Genomic DNA, 26,084 nt, shown 5'->3' with positions numbered 1-26,084 from the left:
CCCGTCCCCTTCGGCGCGGCGACGTCAGACGCAGAAGGGCGGTGCGCGCGCGGCCGGAAGTGACCCGCACAGAGCGGCGGGGAGGGGCGCGCTTCCGGTGCCGCAGCGTAACCCTTCCGGGCGGGGCTGGCCGCTGCCGGGCGGTTCCCGCGGCGCGATGGAGTGAGGCGCGGCGGTAAGCGGCGGGCCCTGGCCGCAGCGCGCAGCACCGGGCCCTAACGGCCGTCTCTCCTCCTCGGGCCGGCGCGGGAGCGACGGGGCCTCGCCCTTCTCCTCAGGCGGGCCGGGGCTATGCGAGGGCCGCGCTGCCGCCTGCCCTAGGCCCGGGCCCGGCGGGGGAGCGGCGAGCGGGGCCCGATGCGGGAGTACAAGGTGGTGGTGCTGGGCAGCGGGGGGGTGGGGAAGTCCGCCCTGACGGTGCAGTTCGTCACCGGGACCTTCATCGAGAAGTACGACCCGACCATCGAGGACTTCTACCGCAAAGAGATCGAGGTGGACTCGTCCCCCTCGGTGCTGGAGATCCTGGACACGGCGGGCACCGAGCAGTTCGCCTCCATGCGCGACCTCTATATCAAAAACGGGCAGGGCTTCATCCTCGTCTACAGCCTGGTCAATCAGCAGTCCTTCCAGGTAAGCGGGCCGGGGCTCTGCAGGAAGCGTGGGCTCGGCCTTCCTCTGAGGGCCGAAGTGAGCACGGCCGGGGCCCCGCGCTGTGCGGGTGCCGGTCGGGGTGCCTGCGTTGTGGAGGCCCACGCAGCGCTGGAGAACAATGACCCGCTCCCACTTCCCTGTTAGAAACATGTTGGCAGTCCCCTTTTGTGAGAAGATCACTCGATATTAAAACCAACGCTTCCTCTTTTTTTTTTTTCCCCCTCTTCTTAAAAGGAGTTTTTTTTTTTTTTTTCGGTTTCTTTTGAAGAGAAAATTATTGCTCTTCGGTTAAGACTTGCTAAATCAGCTGCTGTTTTCCGCCCCCTCCCCCCAGAATCTCGTTCCTGTCCAGCATGAGCTCGGTGCTCTGGAACACTGGGTGGTGTGCTGAAGAGAAGTCGTATGGGATAACGTGTGGCTCTGGATCTCTTTCCTACTATTAAAACTCTCTAGAAATGGAAGCGTCTCAGCCAGCACCTGGGCTAAGCTGCCTGGAGGATCGAGGCTTTATTTGAAGGGAAACATTCGTTTAGCAGCGCTGCATACAATGCAGGGATTTGCATCTGCTGTGTTGGCTTTGGGTTTGGAACTGGGCGTTTTCCAGCTGCTTGGAGAAACCTCGCACACCCCCACTGAAGCAGAACGTCTGCTTCTACTGAGGGCTCAGTTTTACCTTAACAGAGGGTTCCGTGTAGCTGAATACAAGCTGCAGATGTGCTCCCTTTGGAAAACAAGGGCGTTGGGATGCTTCTCCCTTTATTTTCACATATTTTGGGGACTGCTGACTCCCCATTATTCAAGCAATGGCCATACAGTTAGCAATCCACCCTGTTAATAATTAGTTATTCTTATCTGTTTACAGCATGTTTACTGCAAAGCCTGTAGGTGTAAACCACTCTGCAGGTCTTTTACACAGTACTGACTTCAGACACTTAATTGCTTTGTCTCAGAACTATGCAAGAATTTGCAGAACTTAGTGGCTGGCACTGATAGTGACTTAAAACAGTCAGGGGACAGGGGAGGCTGACTCAGACTTGAAAGTGTAAACTCCTGATGTTAGCTCAGGCTTGAATAAATGCGTCTCTAGGTAATGCAATCTTCTTGCAGCATCTAATTTGGTTACTTACAAGTGATTTAAACGTGTTCACAATGAATTATTTTAAGCCTTCCACAAGTGAGAAGGCTATTTAAATTATTGGCTTTCTCGAGCTGCAAACTGAACACAAACAGCCTCATGGGTTGTGTGGTGGTGTGATATTGCTCATGTTACAGGTTTGCTGTCATCAGACCTGAGACCATTTGTTTTAGAAAACTGAAATCAACCTTTCCAAAGCAGCTGCACTGTGTCTTCCTCCAGCTGAACTGAAAGGCTATCTGAGATTTATGTTTGTATGGTTATGTTTGATAAAATGTAAGAATAGCTGGTGTGTAAAATTAGAAAAAAACCAAACATTATTAAAGGTGGGTGTAGAACTTGTTGTGAGTTCTAGTTCCACATGGGTATGAGTGTAATAAAGCTTTGAAACGTTTTCAGTGTTCAGTAGCATGTGATGTTGGTTAAACGTGCTCCTGTAGTGGTTATACAATGATTTCATGTGATTGCTTGCACTCACTAACTGCTTGGATTGTTTGATCAGGACATCAAGCCGATGAGGGACCAGATTGTCCGGGTGAAGAGATACGAGAAAGTCCCTCTGATCCTAGTGGGGAATAAAGTGGATCTGGAGTCGGAGAGAGAGGTCTTGTCTGCAGAAGGCAGAGCTCTGGCTCAGGAGTGGGGCTGTCCCTTCATGGAGACGTCAGCCAAGAGCAAAACAATGGTGGATGAACTGTTTGCTGAGATCGTCAGGCAAATGAACTATGCCTCCCTGCCTGAAAAACAAGATCAGTGTTGTACAACTTGCATCGTCCAGTGAGAGAAGTTAAGGAAAACCTCAGTCATGGCCATACAGAGCAGGTTGGTTGAACAGCTGTAACTAACTGAAGCGTAGAAGCATACTGTTTAAACGTGATAAAATGTGCCAAGGAGTCCGAAACCAAGTAGTGTAGCTTTGGAGGTAGTTTTCCTCTGGAAGAGCTGGAGGTTCGTGGGTTCCGTTGCACGTAATTACTTGAGTCACACAGACTTCTTGCCTTACTGCACTATTGGTGGTTCAGGGAACGCTGCCCTTGCTTGTAGCAATTTTGTAGTGCAGCAGAGTTCATCATCTCACCTCCACCTGCTTTGACTGTCAGCACTGTATTGGACATTATTGTATCCTTAATGATGTTTTTCTGATGTTTCATTGTGTTTGGTATCGGAATTATTTTCAAGTTAATGTGAGTTACCTTGGACTTGAATAGCATTATATTTGCCAAGCTTCCCACTAATTGTACCGAGAAGACTTGGAGCTTGCTTTTAAAAAAAACAAAGCTGTACAGAAACTGAATGTACTTAGAGGACATTTCTGTCTTATCAGTGGAATAAGTTTAAGAGAGCTACCCTGAGCTGTGAGGAGTGGCTAGAAGCCCACATGTACTTGTCAAGGACACGTACAAAGTGTTCTTCATCTAAAGACTCCTGAGCAGAGAATACTGTTGATAAAATGGCCTCCCAAGGCCTGACTCTGCTTTCCCAGTGACTCATAAGAGGTGTGGCAAGAGTGCAGTGTTCAGAAGGGACCCTGAAGTCAAGCTTCACTGGTCTTGGGTATTGCTTCCAGTCTTCTGCAAGGCCCTTTGCCCCCAAGGTCATCTTCCTGTACCACACCTTGCCTTTCACCCAGCTGTGTAAGAGGCTCTGCACCTGCCATGCAAGCAGCAGCAGTGTTATTCCTGCACAAGGTGCTTCTGTGACCCCCTCCTGTTTTCCTCGTTGCTGCTGTGGGTGTGGTTTCAGTACCAGCTCAAACCCCTGCTTTGGAAGAGGCCCTTTCTGTGCAGCCAGCTGGTCTGTGACAGACCCACAGTTGTTGTTTGCAGAGTCAGATGCGACAGACTTGATGTAATCTGTAAGGGCAAGTGCAGAGATGAAGGAGGACTTGAAAACGCAAGGGAAAGAACTGCCTCACTTGACAGCTACACTGATTAAAGCTTAAATTCTGACTGCTGTGTTAGTAACTCCAGTCAAAGGAGCTTCTTATGTCTGAGTGACAAGAGTGAAAACAGGTTATTACTGGAGGCTTTGGACTATGTATCCTCTTTAATCTTGAGCGTAAGGTCAGAGAGTGAAGTCTCAAAGCTTGTCTTTGAGATTGTTATCAAGTGCTTTGTGGATGTAAAATTTTAGGTACTCATGGCCCTGGTACTGTCATACTAAAGATAGCATGGTATTTTATCTCCAGTGCTGTGGAGTAAGGAAGGGCTGCTGTCACCATATAAGACGTGTTCAGGTTCAAGGTTTGCTTGGCTGAAAGGTGAGCAAACTGTACTGGAGCAGAGAAAAATAGAAATGAATGCTGCAGGGTTAATATCTTGGACCACTCGTAGTAATGCAGTTTCAGCAGGTTCTAGGACAGTTTCACAAATAAAAGCATCTCTTATGATACTGGGCCAGAAGTTACAGCAATCTGTTGAGTTACCAGTGGTTTATCTTGTGCAGATTGCTGTCTTCAGCCCTGACAGAACAAGGCCTGTCATCCATGAAATTTGTACTGCCAGAGTTGGTTACTTCTAAGAGGAGCCTCTGAGTAATCCAGCCAGTTTGGAACATGACTTCAGATATGAAAGTGGTAGGGAACAGAGCCGTGTGTGATCCCTTTGAATCCTTCTAAGTTATGCCGAATCAGGATGAGTTTTCTAAGCAGAGCATGCTCTTGCTTCAGAAGAAACATCTGGGTTCTTATGTCTTTGTGGTCTCTTGAAGCACAAGATTCTGAGTTTCAGTGGTATGGCTTCTGCATTCTGCCATGCTCAAGGAGTCACGTAAAACCTTGAGCATCAAAATACTTCCTTGCTTCTGGGAGATGCTGCTCCTGTCCAATATCTCTCACTTCAGCCTCACACTTTTTGGATGTTTTCTTATTCCTGGCTCCCATTCGATCCCTTCCCTTTGATTGAATTAGGGGTAGGACCTCGTTAGCTCTGCTGCCTGGTAATAAAGGTCTCGTGTGCTCTGGTGGAGGAGAGCTGCTGATGGGGTTTTCTGATAGCTGTAATCTGCTCTCTAGGGGAAAATGTTCTTATCTGTGATCCAGGGGACAAGTACTGCTTCTCAAACATCTGCTTGAGCAGTGGCCCTTCCTCAGTAAAGTGAAACCAGGGCAGTTAAAACTGCTGTCTTAAAAAAACAACAAACCATGCGTGTGTGAAATGGAGTTGAGCTGTAGCTCCGTCCTGTCATCACCTCTGCAGTGTGTGAGCTGTCTGTGTCTGGGAGCTGCCTTTGGTGTGGACCAGTTAGTCAGCTTGGGGTAAAGTGCACAGAGACTGGCAGTGCTTCTATGTTTTTGAGAAGCTTAAGGGAGGGCTGAGAGTGTGTGTGTTGCTCCTGGTCACATCTAAGGCTGTTTCAGAATCAGTTTTAAGTAGCGGTTATCGCTTACGTCTTTCTGGTTGGTAGCTCAACCTACCTGCTGAGGTATCCACAGGACACTGTGTCGGTTCTTTAACAATATTTCTGGAGTAATATGACTTTGAGTTACTGTTCCAGGCAGCCTTTGGTGAGATGAAGGCTGGAACATGTGCATAATCAGAATAAACCACACTTCCTTTTAAAATATGTTTCCCTCCCTGTCCTGTTTCTGCAGTGGTCTTCTGTCAGCTCATTCTTGCATTCAGAGATGTGAGATTCCCAGTAGCTGCTCCCCATTGCTCAGTCCAGCCTTTCTCTTGTATTTTCAGTGTGGCAGTGTTTCATCTTTTACATCTTTGAAATACAGTGCCTGTTGTTGAAGGTCTTCTTTAGAGGCACTGAACAGGTTGAGAACACTTTTGGCTGGCCCTGGTTGGTGATTTCTGCTCCCTTCATTCATGGCTAACTGACATCAGCAAGTGCTGAAGGAAAAGTGCTCCTTAGGGATTGAACCTGAACGTATGCTGTCTTCTGTGTGTGACTGTGACACAGACAAATTTGTCTTACCAGGTTTTCTAACATCCCCCACCCCCCTTCAGCCTGCTTACAGGAGGGTAGGAACGTCCTGGGTGAGGAAGGCCAGCCTGGTGGTGCTCACTGTAGTAAATAAAGTCAAATGGCAAGATCAGAAATCTACACTGGGTGTTCCCTGATATGCAAACACATGGATGCTGAAAGAGCATTTTGAGGAAGCTGTTGCTTCTGTGATTACTGTGCCATGTGACTCTGTGCTGGCCACAGCTCTGGGTGCTGCGTGTAGGTGAAGTTTTGGGATGGATCAAATCTGGTAGGATGAAGAGCTGCCCTGTAAATGGTTTGCCTCCTGTGCTCCAAGCAAAGATGGAAGGTGTATTAAGTAGGTCTAATGCATCACTACTGAAAGCTAAATGCTGTTGGCTTTGTTTTGGTTTGAATTCTTTTCCAACAGTGCAGGGACCCTTCACATCCGTAACCCATGAACATCAGAGATACAGAAATGTCCTGGGCAGTGCTGATAAAGGTTACGTTTTTGTGCATGATGAAGAACAGCAGCACACGATGCTGCCCTGCTGTGAAGCTGAGAAACATTAAGGGCTTTTTTGGTGGTAATGTAGGGGATCAGAGTGCTGAGAACTCAGATGTCAAAGCACCTTGGTTGGCTCACCTGCCTGTTCCCAGGCCTTGTGTTCTGTGCCTTTGCTTTGCTCAGTGGTGAAGGGCCTCCGTGCCACCAATGTGAAGCCCATCATCACTCCAGAGGAGCACTGAAGTTCCCTCAGCTGTTGGACATCCTCAGAAACAGTTGAGTGTCCCTTAGGGGCAGCTGTTAGGAGGTGAATGGTTGTTACCTATTTGCCTCTTACAGTACCAGGATTAGAGGAAAAGAGCTTCAAGTGTGCCACTGTGTGTAAAGTCCTGCTTTGGAGCTTAGTTCCACGCTGTGGAAGCAGCTGAGTTTGCTTTGAATATGTACTGCATGTGATTTTCATTGCTTATTTTGTTTACATTTCAGATAAAACTCAGAGGAAACTTGCACAGATGCTGCTTTGGAGAACTTTCAGCCCAGGTTGCAGAGCTGAGCCTTGGTAAACCTGTCTCTATTACAGCACATTGCCATACATCTAAGTGCATAAGGTTGGTGGCCTCCAGGATCCACACACCTTACTCAGAATGCTTAGCATGTTTACCATAAGTTTAAAATCTGTTCTTTATCTATCAGTCCTTTTATAGCTTTCTAAGTTCATATAATGGCTAATATGCAAGAGTTCATTTTTAATATTTTAATTGATTTCTTTAATCAATTTCTGAACTTGTATTTATTAAATACTTAAACTCAGTATTACCTACTCAATGCCTTTTAAAAGAGAGTTTTAATGGAGAATAAATTGAGCCTTAAACAAATGGTTACTTCTGTATATTACCTCGCATCAGTGCTTCTTTCTCTTGGCAAAGTTTTCTCCTCCGATGCAGCCGGTCGTTCTTTGAGACTTTGTGTTTACGTGTGCCAGTGTCATGGAGAGATACTGAAGGCACCTCTGTTGTGTGGATGCAGTATCCCTTTTCTTGGCAAGTGCAGCTGTGGTGCTGCTTGTAACTGGTCTGATTGGGCAGCAGGGATCTGTTAGAACGGGGCCTGAAGTCTCCAGCTGATGTTTTTTGGGCAATCGTGGGTTTCTTAAACTCCCTTAATCAGAAAACAACCATTGTAGCATTGAAAAATGGCAGCGTTCTGTTCTGTCTACTGAGTTTCTCGACTTGCTTGTTTACATGCAGCTTCTCAATGCCTCTGGAAAGGGATAATGTGTCCTTCAGAATGGGCTGTGTGCCTGGTCGGGGCAGCTCAGCTTTGCCTGGCACAGCAAGCGACATCTGGTAGACCTCTGCACATGTAAATCTAATGCAAATAAGATCACTTTACATTTTGTAGTTCCTAATATTTGTCTTTCTGAATAATATTTTAAAGCAATATTTGTTAAAAGTTTTTCTTGCACTGTCACAAATTGCTTTTTAGGTTTGTTTGTTTGTTTTTTTTCCCAATAAACAAGTTTTAATTTTAGAGACAAGTTGGTGTAACAAGGGGAAAAGCACCAGGTTTCAGTGATACTAACTGCAAGCGTGCTTTAAACAGCCATTGCCTTCCATATTGTTTACCTGATCAACATTTTCTCTGAATACTTGAAAATCTTAACAATAACACAGGTATAAAGAGCAGAATGGAAATGTACAAAGGACAGATGAAATCGTTTTGTTCAGTTTTAGTCACACGTTGCATCCATGAGAGCTTTTTTTTTTTTAGCAGTGGTTTAAAATGTGTGATTTTTTTTTCTTTGCAGAAGTTTAATAACTGCAGCTCACCTACTGCACCAAAGTTCTAGGTTTTTAGGAGCCCAGCTTTAGTCATTTGAACATGCTTCTAGAAATGTACATTCTTGCCCTGTAATAGCTAAATACCTTGGAGAAAAGCTCCAGTGAAAGCAGTGATGGATATGTGAGGTTAAGCAGTTTCGAACTCACGAAATGTATTGTGGATGATGGCATTTGAAACAATAAAGGATCACCAGTATCTCAACATTAATGTGTTTCATTGGTAATAACAAGCTGACTTCAGCGTGTAGCAGAAATACAGATTCTGAGTCTACATTCAGCACTGAGTTTGAATCCTGATGAGAAGAGAAGAGCAGGTTTCCTGCTTGGGTATCAAAACACCTGATATTTTCTTGTGGGGTTACTTGAAATGTTGTCTGTTTGTTTTTTTTTCCCCTGTTTGTACAAACTTTATCAACAGGCTGAGGCTAATATTTAGGTTTGCACTTTAATATCAAAATTAAACCAAACCTTGTACTCAGAGTAGGGTTTTTTGTTTTTTTAAGTGGTGGTTGTTGATCTTTTTTGTAGGTTGTAAGGAAGTAATAGGAAATAAAAGTCATTCCTGAAGATCTTAGTTTTCCTTTGTCTGAGGGTGGAAAAAGTTGGTTGGTATTAATCAGTGCTTCATTCCTATGGGTAGTTATCAAAGCAGTGTTCATTTTCATGGTCCTCAGCCAAAAAAAAAAGAAAAAAAAAAAAAGAAAAAAAAAAGAGAAACTTAAAACTTGAACTAGCTTAGAGTGACAGGACTGGGAGAACGAGACATGGTTGCTTCAGCACACTTTGGGGGGAAAAAGGGACCAAAAGTTATTTTAGGCTTCCTCAATAGATTGCATGTGAAGTTGCTTATTAGATTAAGAGGCTAATAAATGAGATATGTATCGTCTTTACTATGGCATCTGTTTAGGAGTTGTTCAAATCACTGCAGTAGGGCTCTACAAATACAAATGTAACCTAACATCATGTATCTAATGTACTGTATCTTTATCAGTGATAGGTGAAATCTGGAATAACAAGTGCAAAAAAACGGAACAATTACCTATAATGCTTTGTAAAAGAGTTTTTTCCAGTAGAAATCATACTTGTCATTTTGTAAGACAACCCTACAGCCCACCTGTTTGTAACTTTTTTTAATAAAATAGATACCTGTATTACCAAACTGGCCTCAGCTGGTCTGTGTTCCATTTCTTCTGCAGTGGGCCGAACAAGCAAGTCTCTTACTTAAGTATATATATATATATATACATAGAATTATTTTTTCTGGTTTGAGCATTTATGTTTGCCTTGTCCAAATCTGTAATGGCCTTATTTTTCCATGCAGGCGGCAGTGGGGGCAGGTCCTGCTGCTGTCATCTTGCTGTGTCTCCTGGTAACCCTGTGCTGGGCTCTCCACCTCCTCCAGACGAGCACATGTGGAGCCCTGCTTCAGAGAGGCAGATTTCTCTGGGAAACCTTTCAGCTGTTTGCTGGCTGTTACCTTAAATGCTCGGTGAAGCCTTATGTTTGCTATGTGATTGAGTCATCTGGGCCCTGTAACAAGAACTGCTTCTTCCTCAGAGCTTACGGCTTGGTGCTTGACCTTCTGTATTGCTTTTGTAACTAAAGATGTCTGTTAATGTGAGATGTGTTTGGAACTTTCAAAAACAGCCTTGCTGTCTCAGCAGCACTTCTGGTTGGGTGGGCAGGCTGTCGCCTCCCAGACTTAATGCCCCTCCTCCTGTAGGACAGCGTGAGCCTTATCTTGTTGGTAGGCTTCCGCTTCCTCTCTGAGATGGGGAAATCATTTCCATCTCAAAGGAGGATGGCAGGGAGGAAGGGCAGGCTCCCATCCTCAGTCAGCCTGCAGTAAATGAGTGCTTTCTCCGGGCTGTTGTGACCGGCAACGATGTGTCAGCGGGTGCATCTGCTGACAGAGACCGCTGTGCTTTGAGATGGACCTGGCTGCTTCTCGTCTGTCTGATTTCTCTTGCAGTTAAAAAAACAATCATTGAACAGTAATGTTCCTGCTCTGTGTGGCACTGAGCTGCTGCGTTCCTGCTCAGACCTGGAGCTGTGTGTGAGTGCAGCCAGGAGGTCCCGGTGCCCTCACCTCCAGTTCGTGCAGTCATCAGGGTTGGGGGCTTTAAGGAACCAGGTAAGATTTGTGTGCAGGGCCGTTCTATCTCTAAGGTCTTGGTGCTGAGATTCAGCTCAGCTGCTGCTGCACAAAGTGTCTTTGGCAAAATAGGCGTGACAGCTTTGTGCTGCTGTAAGCTGGGTTAGAGGGCACGCAGGTGGGGCTTCCCAGGCCTTGGTTTTCACAGTTCCTGCTACCAAAGCGCCGTGCAGAAAGCTCCCCGGCCTGCTTCTCGCACAGGTTTGACCCCCGCTGTGTGTGAACGGCACTCACCCAAACCTGGAGGACAATTCTTCGCCGTCCTGCACAGCCCTGTGACACGTCAATGAATTGCTAACGAGGGCAGAGCTGGCCTTGCAGCTCCGTGTGAAGGGAGGAAGTGCCGCAGATAGCGGCGTGGGTGGGGTGCGATGCGGCCGCCGCACCTCCTGGCGGGTGTGAGCTGTTATCTGCCGTCAGCTCTGCTGTAATTACAGCTGTGAGCGAGGTGCGAGTGTCTGGTCTTCATTAAAATGAGATACGGCTTCTAAAACAATGCGCTTTCATCGGTTTGAGTTCTCCCTGCTGGCCAGTCAGCAGTCCTGCGGTGCAGAGGTGGGCATTTTGGCTGTGCATTGGGGTGGCAGCTGAGGAGGCCATGGGCAGACAGGGTTGCTCCGCTGTGCTCCACGCGGTGCGAAAGTGAAATCATTGGCTTTTATTTTACAAGTAGCCGTTTTTGGCTCTGCCCGGTCCGTAGAGCTGCAAGGAGCAGAGGTGAACTTTCAGCTGTGTATCAGCAACAGCAGCGCTGGATTCGAAGGTTAAATCCCGCTGTAGTTATTTGTTGGCTCTGTTGAGGGCAGCCTTGAGCTTATAATAGCTTTGCTGGCAGCGATGATGCAGTTTAATTACGGAATTGTAGAGAGTGAAGTGCGTTGCTCTTCTCAGGACTTGTACATTTAGTATGGAATCAACGCTTGAAATTTGCCTCTGGTCCTCTCTCAAAGCTGTGGTTCTCTTCGTGCTCTGCAAAAATCTGGAGCTATCTGCAGTAATTGGTGGGGGAGGGTCTCTTGTGATGCAGGAACCTGAACTAATCCTCACTGAAGGGACATGTGTGCTTTTAATGTTTGGTTTGTGATACGCCTGTGCTCCTTGGTGTTTGTGGCGTTCCTTAAGGGCTACCTGTCCTTTTGGGAACTGCCAGGCAGGATCGTTGTCAGCCTGGGATTCATCCTGCCACTGTGAGAGACCTTAGACACTTATTCTTAAATGCAAATTAGCAATGGCTGTGGTCACTGCGGAAAAGCAAGAAGCAATAAACTGAATTTTGGGTGAAACTGTTGGAAATGAGAGAAAGCTGTCAGGATGGCTGAAGTGCTGGGGTGATGTGCGTTTGGAGGTGATGGGGCATTTTTGAAGATAACAGTGGATGAGCATTGGCTGGATGAAGGAGCATGTGTGGTGTGCCCAGCCCTGCCTGCCTGTGCTGGGTTGCTGTGCAGGGTCTCTCCAGGTCCCCTGATGCCCTGTGTCCCTACGACCCCAGTCACCATACTGATCCTGGCACTGGTTTCCATTGGATTGAATTAGCATGGACAAGCCAAATGCACTGTGTTTAAGCTCAGAAATGCAAATGTAGCTTTAAAATAGGTTTGAATAAAGATTTTAGCTTCAGGGCTTTTCCCTGTGGTCAGGCTGTTTGGAAGTGTATTGCAGTTCGCCTTTGAGTGGCTCCTTTTGGGGAAAGTCTGTTAGTTACCTCTCCAAACAAGTGTTTTAACTACCTCAGCTGTTTGTCACCCATCAGAACGCTGAATTGTTTTTATGAAGCCAAAAAGACAAACTTAGAAAGGTTTTATGAACATCCCGTTGGAACCTTTTGCCAGTCATGGTGTGTGAAAGTTTCCTGTTCTTTAAATCATGTCTGCCTTGCAGCTAGCACGCTCTGCTGGAAGGCCCTGGAAGAGGAACCGTGGGATAGAGGATGCTTTGGATCACTACAAAAGCAGCAAGCTCCCAGCTTCAGGTGGATGCTGCTCTGCTGTCTTCTCCTTCCTGCTGTAAAGAATGACTTCCACTCAACTGCAGCTCTGAATTGAGCTGTATGCTTGGAATTTGGTGGGTCTTGATAAAGCTAGTAGAGGTCTTTAAAGGAAGGGAGCTGTAGATGAGAGGCTACCAGGGGGGAAAACATTACCAAGATGCAAGGTCGATGCCTGTGTGGTGGAGGTGGGTCTGATCCATTAGCCTGGAGGCTCCTTGTCAACACGTGTGTTTCTTTGCCTAGATGTAATCAAGGCTTACTCAACTAGAGATGATTGTCTCAAGCCAAGAGGGAAACCACATCTGTCATGAAAGTAAGCAGTATAGTTCCTTAGAAGTCCATATTTTCTTCTAGCACTCATTCTCTTCTTCAGCTGTTGGAGAGTCAATTTGACAGCTTCCTCAGCATCAGCCTTTGGCCATAGGATCATTCTTGACGATGCTCAGCAGAGGCTTCCACCATCCTGGCCTTTAATTCCCTGCTGAGCAGTTGCTGCTGCTTATGATCTCGTAACTGTATTGCCAGAGCTATGTGAGCAGAGAGCAGGCACTGCCCCGCTGTCATTCAGGTTTCTGCGGTGTAGCACCTGCATGGTGTGAGTTCCAATATGAGTTCCTAGCTGGCATCTGATGCTTTCTGCCTTGGAGCATAAGGTGGGAAGCTCTGCACGTGACTCAGAGAGCCGTACAGAACGGGTTGATGGCTTCATCTGACAGCACTGAGGAGGACAGTGTGGGCACTGTGACCTCATGGCAGTGCTGACTGCAGGTGAACCTGCACTGCTTTGCCTTGTTGGGGTCGGGCTGTGTTGGGTGGGCCTGGAAGAGTTCAGGCTTGGTGCAAACTGAGGACAGCCAAGCCAAGTCCTGGGGTTTTTCTGCTGCTACAAAAGATGTAGGGAGCTGCATCCCCCTATAGAAATGACTGAATGTCAAACAATGCCTGAGTAACAGTGCCTGAGTCTATAGAAGCATCTGTGTTCCTCTGGCTTGAGAGGCTTTGCTTTTTCTGTATAAATCGCTTTCTTGTGTCTTGGAAGTGATCTATCAAAATTAAACCTCACCAAGTACAACTGTCCTATTAAAAATGAGATACTGTCGTATTCTGAATAACAGCTGAGTAGGGCTATTTAGGATTCTTATATACCATCTGCATTTCCTTAAAGCAAATTCTGCTTTGCTTCCTGATAGTACTTCATAGAATCATAGAATCGCAAGGTTGGAAAGGACCTGCAAGATCATCTAGTCCAACCATCCTTCTTCTGTGACACGTGAAATCTGAAGGGAAAAAACCAACAAAGAGCTGGCAGTGCTTCAGTGCACGGTGGGTGGTGGTGCTGCTGTGCTCCAGTGTTCAGCCCTGCAGGCACCAAGTTTGGGAATGGGGCTCTGAGCACCTGGTGGAGCTCCGGATGCCCCTGCTCAGTGCAGGGAGTTGGACCGGATGGCCTTTAAGGTCCCTTCCAACTCCATCGATTTTGATTTAAGCCTTATTGCTACCTGCAGCATCTTGTTGTCAGCCACAGCCACGAGAGGGAGCCTGGCTGCAAGCACAGCTTTGTAGGGATAGAGAACAAAAGATAAACGGAGAGACGCTGGTTTTTCAGCGCGGTCGCAGCGCGTCTTATGAAGTGTTCCCAGGAAGTTTTGTGTTTGCAGTTAATTTCTCTATCAGCCATCTGGGATTGCAGGTGACACTGGGTGACTTTCTGTGGGAGATCAGGGGTTGTCGCTCCTCCAGGTGACTGTCATTGTGTCACGGTGTCATTGCTGTGCTGGCACCGCCCGGGGTGACGCTGCTCAGCTCTCCCTTACGCTCAGCACGGCACCTTCTGGGGAGAACTGGGGCAAACTGGAGCGAGAAGGGTTGCTGCAGTGTCACCTTCTGGTGGCAAAGCGCAGGTGGCTCATAGCTGATGATCCTGCACCTAAAGCACAGAATTGACAATGCGACCACTTCTATTTCCCAGCAATGACTTCTGAGAATAACATCAAACTATTTTGCTGATGCTGAGCTAGTGAAGTTTGATGGAAATGCAAACACATCATTATTGTGCTCAATCCATAGGGTGGTTCTGGGTCAGAAGTTTCAGGAAGGGCAGATCTTTTGGCTGAGTCGATTGAGATGTGCTCAAACCAAAATGACTTGTGGCATCAGTGAGAAATAATTGTCCTTGTTAAAGAGTTAAGGAACTTCTCTTAGTCAGGGCCAGTTGTTGGTGCTTTTCAGCCCTGTCAGACGACTGTACTCTTCTCCCAACAACAAATTGATGAGGTGTTTGTGTATAACAGCACTCACTGGCAGCCGCCTGCTGAGTTAGCCTGGAGGAAAGCCTTTCCTTTTGCTTCCTCTTTCTTCCCCTGCCCACAGGGGTCCCCAGCTGCCACCAGCAGCAATCCAGGAACTGGCAGTCCAGGAATCCTTCCCTGGAGCTGGGAAGGTCCTTGCTGGCAGGAGGTGGCTGTGCTCGCACACAGAGTCAGCACAGCAGCAGGAGGGGGTTTGCCTGGACCTCCTGTCCCAGTATTTCTCTGTATTGCAGTTATAGGGTCATGGCTCCTGTGCCCGGGATGCAACTCAGAGCTTTCAGATGGTACTGGGGATAAGGCCCAAGCTCTGCTCTGCATCCCCAAGAAGGGCTCCACAGGGTTTGGTTCAGCACGAAGCAGTATGGGGGCTCAGGTGAGCTCCCCCAGTGCTGCTGGCCGGCTGGTTGCTTGCAGTGAGGCAGAGCAAAGCACAGTGCTGCTCAGCCACTTTTGCAGCAGAACCCTTTCTCCTGACCCAGCTGTGTGACTCCTGCCCTCGCTTCGCCTTCCCATTTCTCACCAGTATCTGTAAAACTCTGTGTTACTGGCCTCTGTGCCAGCCCCATCAGCACGCAGCGTCGGCGCTCAGCCTTCTCCCATAGCAAGAGACGCACAGTTCACAGGGGGAAGAATCCTCCAGCACAGCGATGCCGTTCAGCCCTCTCTCAGGCATTCTGTGCCCTTGCTGCAGCCTCCCCTGCCCATCTGTGCGTGCAGCCCTGCACCCAGCTGTGGGGAGGATGCAGTGTGAGCGAGCAGAGGGGGCTCTCTGCCCTGCACGCCGCTCGCAGCAATAGGGCTCTGCACCCGCCTGGCTCCAGGATGCTGCATCTGAAGGTCCAGTTCCTGGATGACTCCCAGAAGATCTTTGTAGTGGACGTAAGTGTGTCTTATAGACTCTTATAGAGAAAGAGGAATGGCTTTTGCTTCTCTGGTGTTATCCTTTGGATACTGGGGAAGGTGAGGTGATGCTCTGGGCGGGGGTGGGGTGCTCTCGTTTCTCTGGCTGCTGTGTTAGCATCCAACAAGCAAAAATAAGTCTGAGAACAGCATGAAAATTGCAGCTTGAACCACACAACCTGTGGTGAGAAACGTCTGTGTGCATCTCTCCTTAGGCATCGGGATGAAAAAGACAAGTATGTGATTTTGGGAATAGCTAAGGAACAAGCTGACTGCATCTTGTTTTTACATGGCAGTGTCCCAAGGCACACTGTCACTGATAATTCACAGGTAACGAGTATCAGCTCTGAACATCCACTGCTGGAATACTTTTTGTATGTCAGACATTGATCTCAGAGGTGTTAGATTGGGGTGTGTGTGTACATGGATGACTGAAACTGAAGGTGATCGATGCCCTGTCTGTGTGCTGGAAGTGGGACTGAGCTGTTGGTTGGGCTTTGTTAATCACAGCAGCTGATTGAATGAGATAATCCAAGTGAATCTGTTCTAACCTTTACCTGCATCCATTATGGGACTGCTGTGTTTAATATTAAAGTCATTTTTTAATGTTCAGTTGCAGTTCTTAGGCTCTTGTGTTCTCTTTATAGACCACTGCTCAGTCTGGATGCGCTGTTCGGTTGCTTTGTGACAGCAATTCTGCACAAAGAGGGTTGCAAAGTAATTCCATCATTTGGGATGACACAGAGGTCGTCTGATTTGGTTTCTTTGATGCATTTTAGACCTGAGTTTTTCTTAAAAATGAGAGTGGTCACTTACAGATGTTTGCCAGGGATTCGTATTGATTAGATCAGAGCACGGTGAGAGACCATTGGAAAGATGCTGCTGTTACAATATTGCTGCATTTTATCCATCTCTGCTCTCTTTGCTCAAAACAGTCCTGTGCCTCTGCTCACTATAGTGGAACAAATAGGTTCCATTAGAGGGACTCGGAGCCATTTCCTTTTTTAGCGTGGTAGGGTCCTGGAAATCCCTTTGGGGCCCTTTGTGTGTTTCATGCTGTGTGGTTCAGATGAATGAGAACTGGATTAGAGACTTCTCCATTAGAAAGGGACCGCTTTGGGCTAAATCTTGAGCACGCATTTCGAGACACTCATCCTAAGCCCTTCCGAGTTTGGAAAGCTTTTTTCAATGGAGAGCACTTCAGTATAATGGGAGGAGAAGGACAGCAGAGAAAAAACATGGCAGGGCTGGTTACAAATCAGCCTAACACAGCGCTCCAGGGCAGGGGAAGGTATCAGTGAGTGGGTGCCTGGCTCTGGGTGAGCACAGGGCTGCTCTGCTGCTTGCAACGCTGCGAAGGAGGGCGAGCACAGCCTCTCCTTCCCACCATCCCCGCCGCTGTGCCCTGCAGCAGCCCCACAGGCAGCACCGAGGGCACATTTAGGGGACGTGGGCTGCAGCCCAGCCCTGTGCAGCAGCTGTGTGCAATGCACGCAGCCCAGCCAGCAGCTTGCTGCCCACACACGGGTGGGGAGCAACCCGCTGGGACGTGCCTGCCTTCCCCGCACGCCTGACAAAGGCCAAGGCCTTTCATGCTGGAAAATTCTAGCTTAGAAATCAACCATTATAATTGTTTTTAATTAGCCTTGCGATCTTGTAATTTCAAGGAGAACCGGGTGTGCTGCAGAGCAAATGCTGTTATTAGGCTATCACTGTGCAGCAGGCTGACAGTGCAGAGCTGGCAGCGGCTGTGACAGGTGCTCATTACTGAGCCCTGAGCCACCCACAGCACCCCCCCCCCCCCCCCCAGAACCCTGAGCTGCCCCTCTGCCGACCTGTCTGTGTTCCTGGTGTCTCTGCCCAAGTTGGTAACTTAGGAATTGAGTTTTTGCTGGTTTTTCTCTCTGCCCTGTTTAGTTTTGGTGCTTTCTGGCCTCCCGTGTCACAGCGTGGTGCTACTTCATTAGCACTTTGCTGACCCAGGGTGCAGGATCTGGTGTTGTTAATTACCACTAATTGCAGCTTATCGTGCCTAGCTATGGGGCAGCCAGGTAGTGTCTGTCTGCAGCTCCAATCCCAACAGCGGTGACTGCAACAGGTGTCCTGAGACTGAGAGATCTCTCCCGGTTTATCAAGTTCCTAAAGAAAGGTGAGAAGTGATGGGGAGAAATCTGACCTCCACGAGCCAAGCTAAGTGGCATAAAGCTGCAATTGTCCCATCCCATCTAACAAAGACATTTACTGAGTAAGGTTTTGCTGTGGCACAGTAACAAAGCAACCCACAGCCCACCTCAGCGGAAGGGAAGGGAATGAACAACTTCCCAACCTCCCTGAATCCCCCTCCCCCATGCTGTCAGCACTGCTAACCTGTTGCTTCTCCATGTATTTGCTCACCAGCAAAAGTCCTGCGGGAAGGGGCTGTTCAACCTCACCTGCAGCCACCTCAACCTGGTGGAGAAGGAATACTTTGGGCTGGAGTTCTGCACCCAGGCTGGGAACCACGTGAGTGCGTGCGCTGTGCCCACAGCATGGCAGCAGCGTCCTGCATCGGGGCACCAGGTGGAAAATGGAGGTGGGAACACCTTGAAAATGGGAGCTGCAGGTCAGAGCCAGGCTGACGAAGCCCTGGGGACAACCACAGCTTGCTCATGGGGTTTACCCATAGCCACCTGTGGCAATGCAGGATAGCCCCACACTGGCCAGTGCTCCTTTATGGCATCCCACCATGGTGCTGCTGCTTTCATTTCTGCTGGCCTCGTGCTGTTTGCTGACTTAACTCTTTGTTGTCTTGTTTCAGGTCTGGTTGGAGCCTCTAAAGCCCATAACAAAGCAGATTAAAAGTAAGTATTGCCAGAATTAGGTTCTTCTCAATCATTGTGGAGCCAGACAGCACTGCACTCTGCTGTCCTTTGTGCTTGGGGATGGGAGCTCTGCCTTCTGGCGTTTACCTGCCCTCCCTTAATGGGTTGAGGCTGGGCAGGGTTGTTTGCAAAGACACATGAACCCTTGCAGGAATGTTTCTGCAAAGTGCTAGCTGCATGTTTTAGGCTTGAGCTGTTCGTATCCCAACAGCTGGGGTGGCTGTGTGTGTGCATTGCTGTGCTGGCAGAGCAGTGGGATCGTTTTCTGAATGCCCTCCTTTCCCATCTGCAGCTCTTTGCAGCCCAGGTGCCCAGCTGTAAGGCATTCAGCACACAGTGACCCCGCTCCCTCCCATACCCAAGGCCCCACTGCTGCATGGTGATGCTGCACAGCCCGACCTGAATGCATGAGCAGTGCTAACACAGCCCCTCCTTCAGCCTGTTCCTGCCCCTGCAATGAACCAAATGATATTTGCCACAAATACACGTTGGTTAGGAGGTGGTCAAAAGCATAGAGCCTGTGTTTCTATCGGGAGTCCTGGAGCTGTCCTGCAGTGGCTCTCTTGGTGCCCACAGAGTTGGCTTCATACCTCCATATGCTTTGCCTTGGGTTTGGCTGCTTGCTCTTGCTTGTCTCACAGAACAGCTCTGCCCAGTTGGAATCCCCTGAAGCTGGTGCATCCCAAGGGCTCAAAGGGCCAGGGAAACCCCATGGGTTTTGCTGAGGGTTTAACATGCAGCCCCAATGGCAGCTGCACCACTCCAGGGCAACACCCAGAGCATTGCTCCCATAGGGACCCCTTCCTGATGCAGAAATCCCCTTCCTGACCCTTAACAATTTCAAGTAATTTGGGGTCATGTTTTCTGTAATGCTATTGAGGAGTTCACCTCCTTGTTTATTTCCATCCATGGTGGTGGGGTCTGGGCAGGATGGCGGCCCTAGCGCTCAGAGCTTCTGCTCCAGACCTGTAAGGGGCAGAGTAACATAAGGAGAGGTGTGTGTGAAGAGAGTTGTGAATGTTCTCCAGAGCCACGTGAAAGAAAACTTATGAAGGTGTTGTGTTTTAAGATCCTAAGGAGGTTCTTTTCAAATTTATGGTGAAATTTTTCCCAGTGGACCCTGGACACCTGCGAGAGGAGCTGACGAGGTACCGTGTTTGTTCTGTGCTCCCTCACTGCCCTGTCACCTTGTTTCTGCAGTCACTACGCATGTGTTTATTTCCTTACCATCATCCAACCCAACCTGTCTGTTTGCTGTGGTAATCCCAAATATTGACAGAGCCCCGTGCTGTACAAAACAAGACGCCAATGCGTATCTTTTCTCGATGCTCTGTTCTTATACAAAATCCACTCGATGGCAATGCAATGTGCTTGCTGCCAAATGTCTGAGCAGTTGGGCTCTCAGTCGTCTGGCTGTTGCCTCAAGCTGTGTTCTGAAAGAAGGACCTCCATTTTATTTTTGAAATGGACAGGGCGAGCTCTTAAGTTTCACAGAAAGCACTGCAAACAGGAACTAAGGATAAAACCAATGCAGTGCTTCTGCAGAACATTATCCCTGAGAGACACAGATGCCCTCCGAAGCATAAAGGAGTGTTAGCTCTGAAACCTACTAATGGCCATATGAGCAGCGGGGGCACGCTGCTCAAGGTGTCACCAGATGGATCTTCCTTGGGGGGCCTGCATGCTCCTCCCGTGCTCCCCCCTCCAGCCCTCCATCCTTTGGGCAGGGGCACAGGTGCACCTGGCTCTGTGTCCCATAGAAATATCCATGCTCAGGGCAGTTCCTGTCCCCCCTGCAGGTACCTCTTCACCCTGCAGATCAAGAAGGACCTGGCACTGGCGAGGCTGCCCTGCAGTGACAAGAGTGCAGCGCTGCTCGTCTCCCACCTGCTGCAGTGTAAGGGCAGCGGGGCTGCAGGGCTTTGCCTCAGCCGCGCAGCACAGGGTGCCCCCAACCCTGCTCTCCTTGTGTCCTCCCTACAGCCGAGCTGGGTGACTTCCACGAGGAGACAGACCAGCAGCACCTGGCCACACACAGATACCTGCCCAACCAGGAGTACCTGGACAACAAGATCATGCACTACCACCGGCGGCACAGGTGAGGACTGCTCTGCCTCTCCATCAGTGCTACAGCTTCTCAGTACCCTGGCATGCCTGCATCCTAAAACCTTTTATTAATTCCTTCCATTTCCTGGTGTATTTGGGATTCCAGGGGGAAGACGCCGGCTGAGTCAGATGCCCAGCTGCTGGATGTGGCCAGGAAGCTGGAGATGTATGGGATTCGCCCACACCCTGCCAGCGACGGCGAGGGAACGCAGATCAACCTGGCGGTGACACACATGGGGGTGCTGGTGCTGCGGGTGAGCACCACCTCCTATCCTCCTATCTCCCCCTCTCCCCCTGCCAGCTCCAAGTCCTTCCCAGTCCCACACAGCTTGGGACCTTGGAGCTGCTCTGGGCACCGCCCCAGGCTCAGCCTCTGTGCTTTGCCAGCTCGGGCTGCACGCTGCAGTGCGTGCCCATGCAGAGCCCTTGTCATTGCATGCACGGCTGTGTAAGCACCAAAGGTTACAGGGCTGCGTCATGCACGCTCACCGTGTAATCTTCCAGCAAAAATAGCCATCTACTGTCTGTGCAATTACATAATGCTGTAATCACAGTGTAGCAGCAGAGTAAATACAGACTTCCTCGCAGCCGGTGTGAAACAGCACTCGCCTCCCACACCAACTAACTTCAACCTGGGAACATCTTGCCAGCACAGAAAAAATCCTAACTGTGGGTCTGCAGTTGGCAATTAGTGCTGCCAGACCCCATGATTTATTGAGAGCCGTAAACACCCCCTGTGTGCAGGCATGATTGGAGCATCTGTGAGCTCATGGCAGCCTGGGCTCTCCCAGAAAGCCAAGAGGAGAATCAGTGCTGTAGTACAGCGTGGCACCAATTCCATCTGCTCCCACTGTGTGGCTGTGTCCAAATCAATGTGTAATGATAAGAAAAGTGAGGTGTGCTTGCAGTCTATCCAAGCTGGCATTAAGGGCATGGAGGTGAGCTGAGCACTTCTTTCAAGAGCAGATTCTGCATTAACTCACCTGCCCCGTGGGCTGGAAAAGATGGGGTGCTGCTGTGACTTCTGTGAGTTTTCTCTTGGACTGTTGCAGTTTCAGCTTTAGGAGGCAGCATTCAGTCCTGAACATCAATTCCCACTCTTGGAACCAACTGATAAATCAGAACCGAACACCAGACCCCTGGAGCCCTTTGCCTAGAGCCAGGGAGGAGCACTGAGTGCTGCAGCAGCAGCTTGTGCAGAACCTGCTAGCTGAGCTCTGGCCCAGTTGTATTTCTGTATTCTCTGCTCGTCCTGTCCCACAGTAAAGCTCTGTCCTTCCTTGCAGGGCAATACGAAGATTAACACGTTCAACTGGTCCAAAATTCGCAAACTGAGCTTCAAGAGGAAGCATTTTCTCATCAAGCTCCATGCAAACATTGCTGTAAGTGCTGTGCTGGGGCTTGGATGGGTAAGCAGCCAAACAGAGCCCTGCACCCTGAGCCCCGTGTGTTTGTCCGCTGCCATGCAGACTCTGTGCAAGGACACGTTGGAATTCACTATGGCGAGCAGGGATGCCTGCAAGGCTTTCTGGAAGACATGTGTGGAGTACCATGCCTTCTTCCGGCTGTCCGAGGAGCCCAAGTCAAAGCCCAAAGCCCTTCTGTGCAGCAAGGGCTCGAGTTTCCGCTACAGGTAAGGGCCCAGGGGAAAACCTTGGTGTGAGGCTGCCCAGGGCTGGGCTGAGGGCACTGCTCACACCTTTCCATCCTCACTGCTGTAGTGGGAGGACGCAGAGGCAGCTGCTGGAGCATGGGAAGAAGGCGAAGATAAAAAGCTTACCCTTTGAGAGGTACTGGGAGGTGGTTGGGGATGGGGTGGCAGGGCCAAGGTGAGGGCCATGCACCCATCCATGCAATCGGCCTTGCAGGAAGCACTATGCGTCCCACTATGATGAGAGGCAGTGCCGCTCCTCCCCGGACCTCCTGACAGATGTGTCCAAGCAGGTATGACCCTATGGGAGGGAGTGGGGAGCAGCTGGAGGCCAAGCCAACACCTGGCTCTTCATCCTACTGCTGGTCCTGCTTTGCCCCTGGGCTCCCACCCACCTCTCATCCCACAGGTGGAGGAGCTGCGCTTGGCCTATGGCAGCTGTGGCTCCTTCCGCACCACCAGTGGGGTGCACACCTCAGAGCCCACACTGGACAGCCGCCACAGCGGATCTGCCACAGCAATGATGTTTGCTGCCGAGCTGGAGCGCTCCAGGCCCGAAGTGATCCCAGCCTTCCTGCCCCACTCCAAGAGCAGCTCCGCCTTCCCCCTGCTTTACACCCAGCTGGAGCTGGAGCGGGCATGGGAGCCCACCGACCCCTTCAGCAGCAGGAACCCCCTGACGTCCTTCCGCCCCCACCACAAATTTGCTGGGAGCAGCAGAAGCCCCTCAGTGGGCAACATGCGGGAGGTCAGCGTCAGGCCGCTGGTGTACATGGACGTGCCATGCCCTCCGCTGCCACCCGCCCCGGCCTCCCAGCTCCTCTTCTATGTAGACAGGCCACCGCCGGCCCCATGCCATGAGTCCAGCGAGGAGGCAGAGGGAGCGGCCGGTGGGTGCATCCCCATGGCCACAAAAATGGCCAACTGGGGCCCCGGCAGCACCTGGATGGGGGAACTGCAGCACGAAGCCTCACACAGGGCTGTGGGTGCCGGCGTGGGCCCGGCCAGGGAGAGAAGGCAGCCGGCTCGCTCCTTTGATTACAGCCTTCAGGAGCAGCCTCCCAAGCGCTCCTGGAGTCAGTCGGACATGAAAGCCATCCGCTTCCCCTACAGCTCTGAGTTCAGGCCCCTGGGTCCGTGCCCAGCCCTGAGCAGCCGGCAGGCTGGCATACTGCAGCACATGCTGGCCCAGCAGCATGCAGTGCCAGGGCTGCGGCGTGCTGCTGAGCGCTACGTGGGCAGCAGCACTGAGTCCAGCGACTCCGATTGCGACCTCCTGGCTGCTGACTATTGCTCCCTGTATGGCAGAGTGCTGCGGGCACCCAGGGCCCGTGTGCGGCTGTCCTCGGGCAGCCTGCAGCTGGAGGAGGAGGAGGATGAAGAGGTGTCCTTGGCCACTGGTGCTGCTGAAGAGAGGACTTGCAGGGGGGCCTCCAGGTATTTCACGTAGGTGCCTCTTGCCTGCCGAAAGGAGAGGCCGGGCAGAGCCAAGGCTGCCGAAGGATCGCGGTCCTGCTTGTTGTTTGTGAAACCAGGTGGTTGGCTTGTATTGTGTGAGTGATGGTAGTTGTAGAGGATGTGTTAACAGATAGCTGAGGGCGTCCAGAAGTACCCATCTCCTGTGGCACACAAGGAAGATGGCACATTGCTGTCACCAGGTTGTTCCCATGCTAGGGATCCAACACCATGCAGAAGAGCTAGGGCTCTCCCAAAGCCCCACAGCCACCATCTCCAGTCCTCGCAAGGCTGGCTCAGAGCTCAGCCCCTGCTGTCATTATCAGTACACTGGGTGGAAAGAAAAAGGCAGCTGCATCCCATCAAAGTTCATAAACATCTTGTTTTCCCAGCCCCGGGGAAGCACACGCTTCCCCATCAGAAGGGAGCAGCATGGGCACAGAGCTGCCACTGTCCCAGCATAGAGCTTGCCTGCTACCTCACCTTGCAATCGTGCTCCCAGCCCTTGAGAGCAGCTGCACACATTTTTTTTCTTTTTCTTTTTTCCTGTGTAATAAAAAGACCATTACCCTACACCTACAGGCCATCTGCCAACAGGAGAATGGTGCTACAGAGGTACGATGTTAGAGGAAGATCTTTCTACTTTTTGTTTGATTTTTAATAACTCCATGAGGCTGTAGGACATGACTACAATTGGGACAGTATATCTATGAGATACTGGAATAGATTTCAGGAACACAGGAGCTGAAGCAAGGACCAAATAGATTAAGAAGTACAAAGAACTAGGTTTATGGTTACTGTCTCACACTGAGCGTCATTGTCTTTTGTTTTAGAAGCTGGACAATAAAAAGCAGTTGTTCACAGCTGAAATTTGGTTTCCTTTTTGCCTTATCTGATTGTGACCCACCTTCCCCTGCACCTCAGAGCTCCCTGGTAGCCCGCAGTGCTCCACAGGGCTGCTGGTCTCAGTTCCCTCTGTGCCTTCATTGTCTCAGCAACCACTAAGGCTCAATGTGTGCTGCTGAAAACAGCCACATTCTTGGTCAGCTGCCCAAAGAAACATGCTAGATCAATAGCAGAGCAGAGTTTACTTTTGCTCTAGATTCTTCCATGCTGGAGCTGTGAACTACCTTCACCCTCCATGCTGCTTTGGGATTGCTCTATTAAAGAAAGAGAAAACTTGAAGAGTTGTTTCTTCCCTTTCCCACACTGTACGTCAGAAACAGCATTTAGGTGTTATGCAGTTCACATGCATAACAGGGTAGGGAAAAAGTAAGCTACTACAAAGTTTATACACGGTCCCTAAAGAATACCCCTTAAATATTTGTCATACCTTAAGAACACAGGGAAATCTGCAGTCACTGCTAGGTCCTGAGCATGTGGAGCTGTGCAAAGGCAGGCCAAGATGAGCCTTGCCTTGGGTGCTGCCCAGAGTCCCACCAAAAGACATCATCCTCATCCAACTACAGTGCACAAACCTTCAGGAACTGTCAGCTCTGGCATGCAAGACTATGCTGGGAAAACTACATTGAGATGGAGAAACAAGGACTTGGAGGCTATTTTTGGATTTTTCCATTGAGCACAGAGCTCTGGGACACAGCATGCACACTGTAACTCAGCACATCATACATGACGACCAGCAAACCCAGCGGAGGAACAAAGGAGAAAGTGATAGAAATGTTAATTTCAACATCTCACACTAAATTCATCACATGAACAGCTTTCCTGGAACCAGGTAAGATAAAGAAACGATCACAGTAAGCACAAATGCAAAGTGATAACCAAGAAAATCCTTAACCATGGGATTAATATGGGGTGTATGGGACAGTATGGGACGCTGTCTCTTCTTAGCCCCATTCACCAAAAAAAGGAAAGAATATCAACTGAGCACACTTTTACTAGTAAAAGAAAACCAGGGTATGGGGGATGACAGAAGGATTTGAACGGCTGATGGTGGAAGATATCAGTACACAGGAAAAGGCAAAGGTACTCATTAAGCAAGCAAGCAGTGCTACCTGTGTGTATTAGGGTATAAAACATCAGAACGTACACAGTACAGGAAGAACATCACTCAGGAGGAGCACTAAGGTTTCAGCCTAACTCACTTCTGTGTTAAGTGTAACTTTGTTCCTTGGAACAGTGTGAAATAAGGCCAGCCAGCAGACACACCAACACAACTTTGCAACGAAAATAATTTTATTCCAGCGTTAAGTCATGAAACAGTGTGATAAAAACCAGGCTTTTAACAAATACTAAGCTTTGTGCAAACATTAAGAATCTATATACTCTCCTACCCAACTACAGACACCCAACTGAGTGCAAGAACAGGCTTTCACTATACCACATGCTTACCACACAGAAGAGTATCAGAGAAATCAGCTGGGGTTTCATCAAGATATATACTTCAATACCAATTCTTCTCAATGTGCAGTTGGACAACTAACAAACCAACCAAGATGGCTCTTGCCTGAGTATTTTGGTACCTTTTCCCATTGGTTATCTGCTAGCAGCAGAACAGTGTTAAGTTACACAGTCCATACTAATACTAATACACATACTAATACATAATGGGGAAAAAGTCAACTGTCCTCTAAAAACCAGTAGCAC

The 26,084-nt window shown here is 49.3% G+C and overlaps 2 protein-coding genes across 8 annotated transcripts; both read left to right on the top strand.

Moving 5' to 3' along the window:
- The first annotated feature begins 59 nt into the window (after nt 1-59).
- Nucleotides 60-9,214, top strand: RAP2C (RAP2C, member of RAS oncogene family). Its single transcript, XM_048959581.1, has 3 exons — nt 60-630; nt 2,289-2,608; nt 6,696-9,214. The coding sequence occupies exons 1-2, from the start codon at nt 358-360 to the stop codon at nt 2,565-2,567; spliced, it is 552 nt and encodes a 183-aa protein (XP_048815538.1). The 5' UTR covers nt 60-357; the 3' UTR covers nt 2,568-2,608; nt 6,696-9,214.
- Nucleotides 9,215-9,550: 336 nt separating this feature from the next.
- Nucleotides 9,551-24,322, top strand: FRMD7 (FERM domain containing 7). Of its 7 annotated transcripts, none has more exons than XM_048959575.1 (12): nt 10,344-10,760; nt 17,802-17,906; nt 18,202-18,244; nt 19,380-19,413; nt 20,065-20,162; nt 20,249-20,363; nt 20,478-20,625; nt 21,658-21,753; nt 21,841-22,004; nt 22,093-22,161; nt 22,240-22,315; nt 22,432-24,322. In XM_048959575.1, the coding sequence occupies exons 1-12, from the start codon at nt 10,701-10,703 to the stop codon at nt 23,470-23,472; spliced, it is 2,049 nt and encodes a 682-aa protein (XP_048815532.1). In that variant the 5' UTR covers nt 10,344-10,700; the 3' UTR covers nt 23,473-24,322. The 7 variants fall into 7 exon arrangements, with proteins under 7 accessions (XP_048815535.1, XP_048815532.1, XP_048815531.1 ...); XM_048959574.1 differs by having other exon boundaries at nt 19,335-19,413; XM_048959580.1 differs by lacking the exon at nt 10,344-10,760 and adding an exon at nt 13,023-15,383.
- Nucleotides 24,323-26,084: the final 1,762 nt, after the last annotated feature.

This window comes from Lagopus muta, chromosome 13 (genome assembly GCF_023343835.1).
Source record: "Lagopus muta isolate bLagMut1 chromosome 13, bLagMut1 primary, whole genome shotgun sequence".
Taxonomy (NCBI): domain Eukaryota; kingdom Metazoa; phylum Chordata; class Aves; order Galliformes; family Phasianidae; genus Lagopus; species Lagopus muta.
The sequence above is the reverse complement of the archived record's forward strand: the minus strand, read 5'-3'. Positions and strand labels throughout refer to the sequence as shown.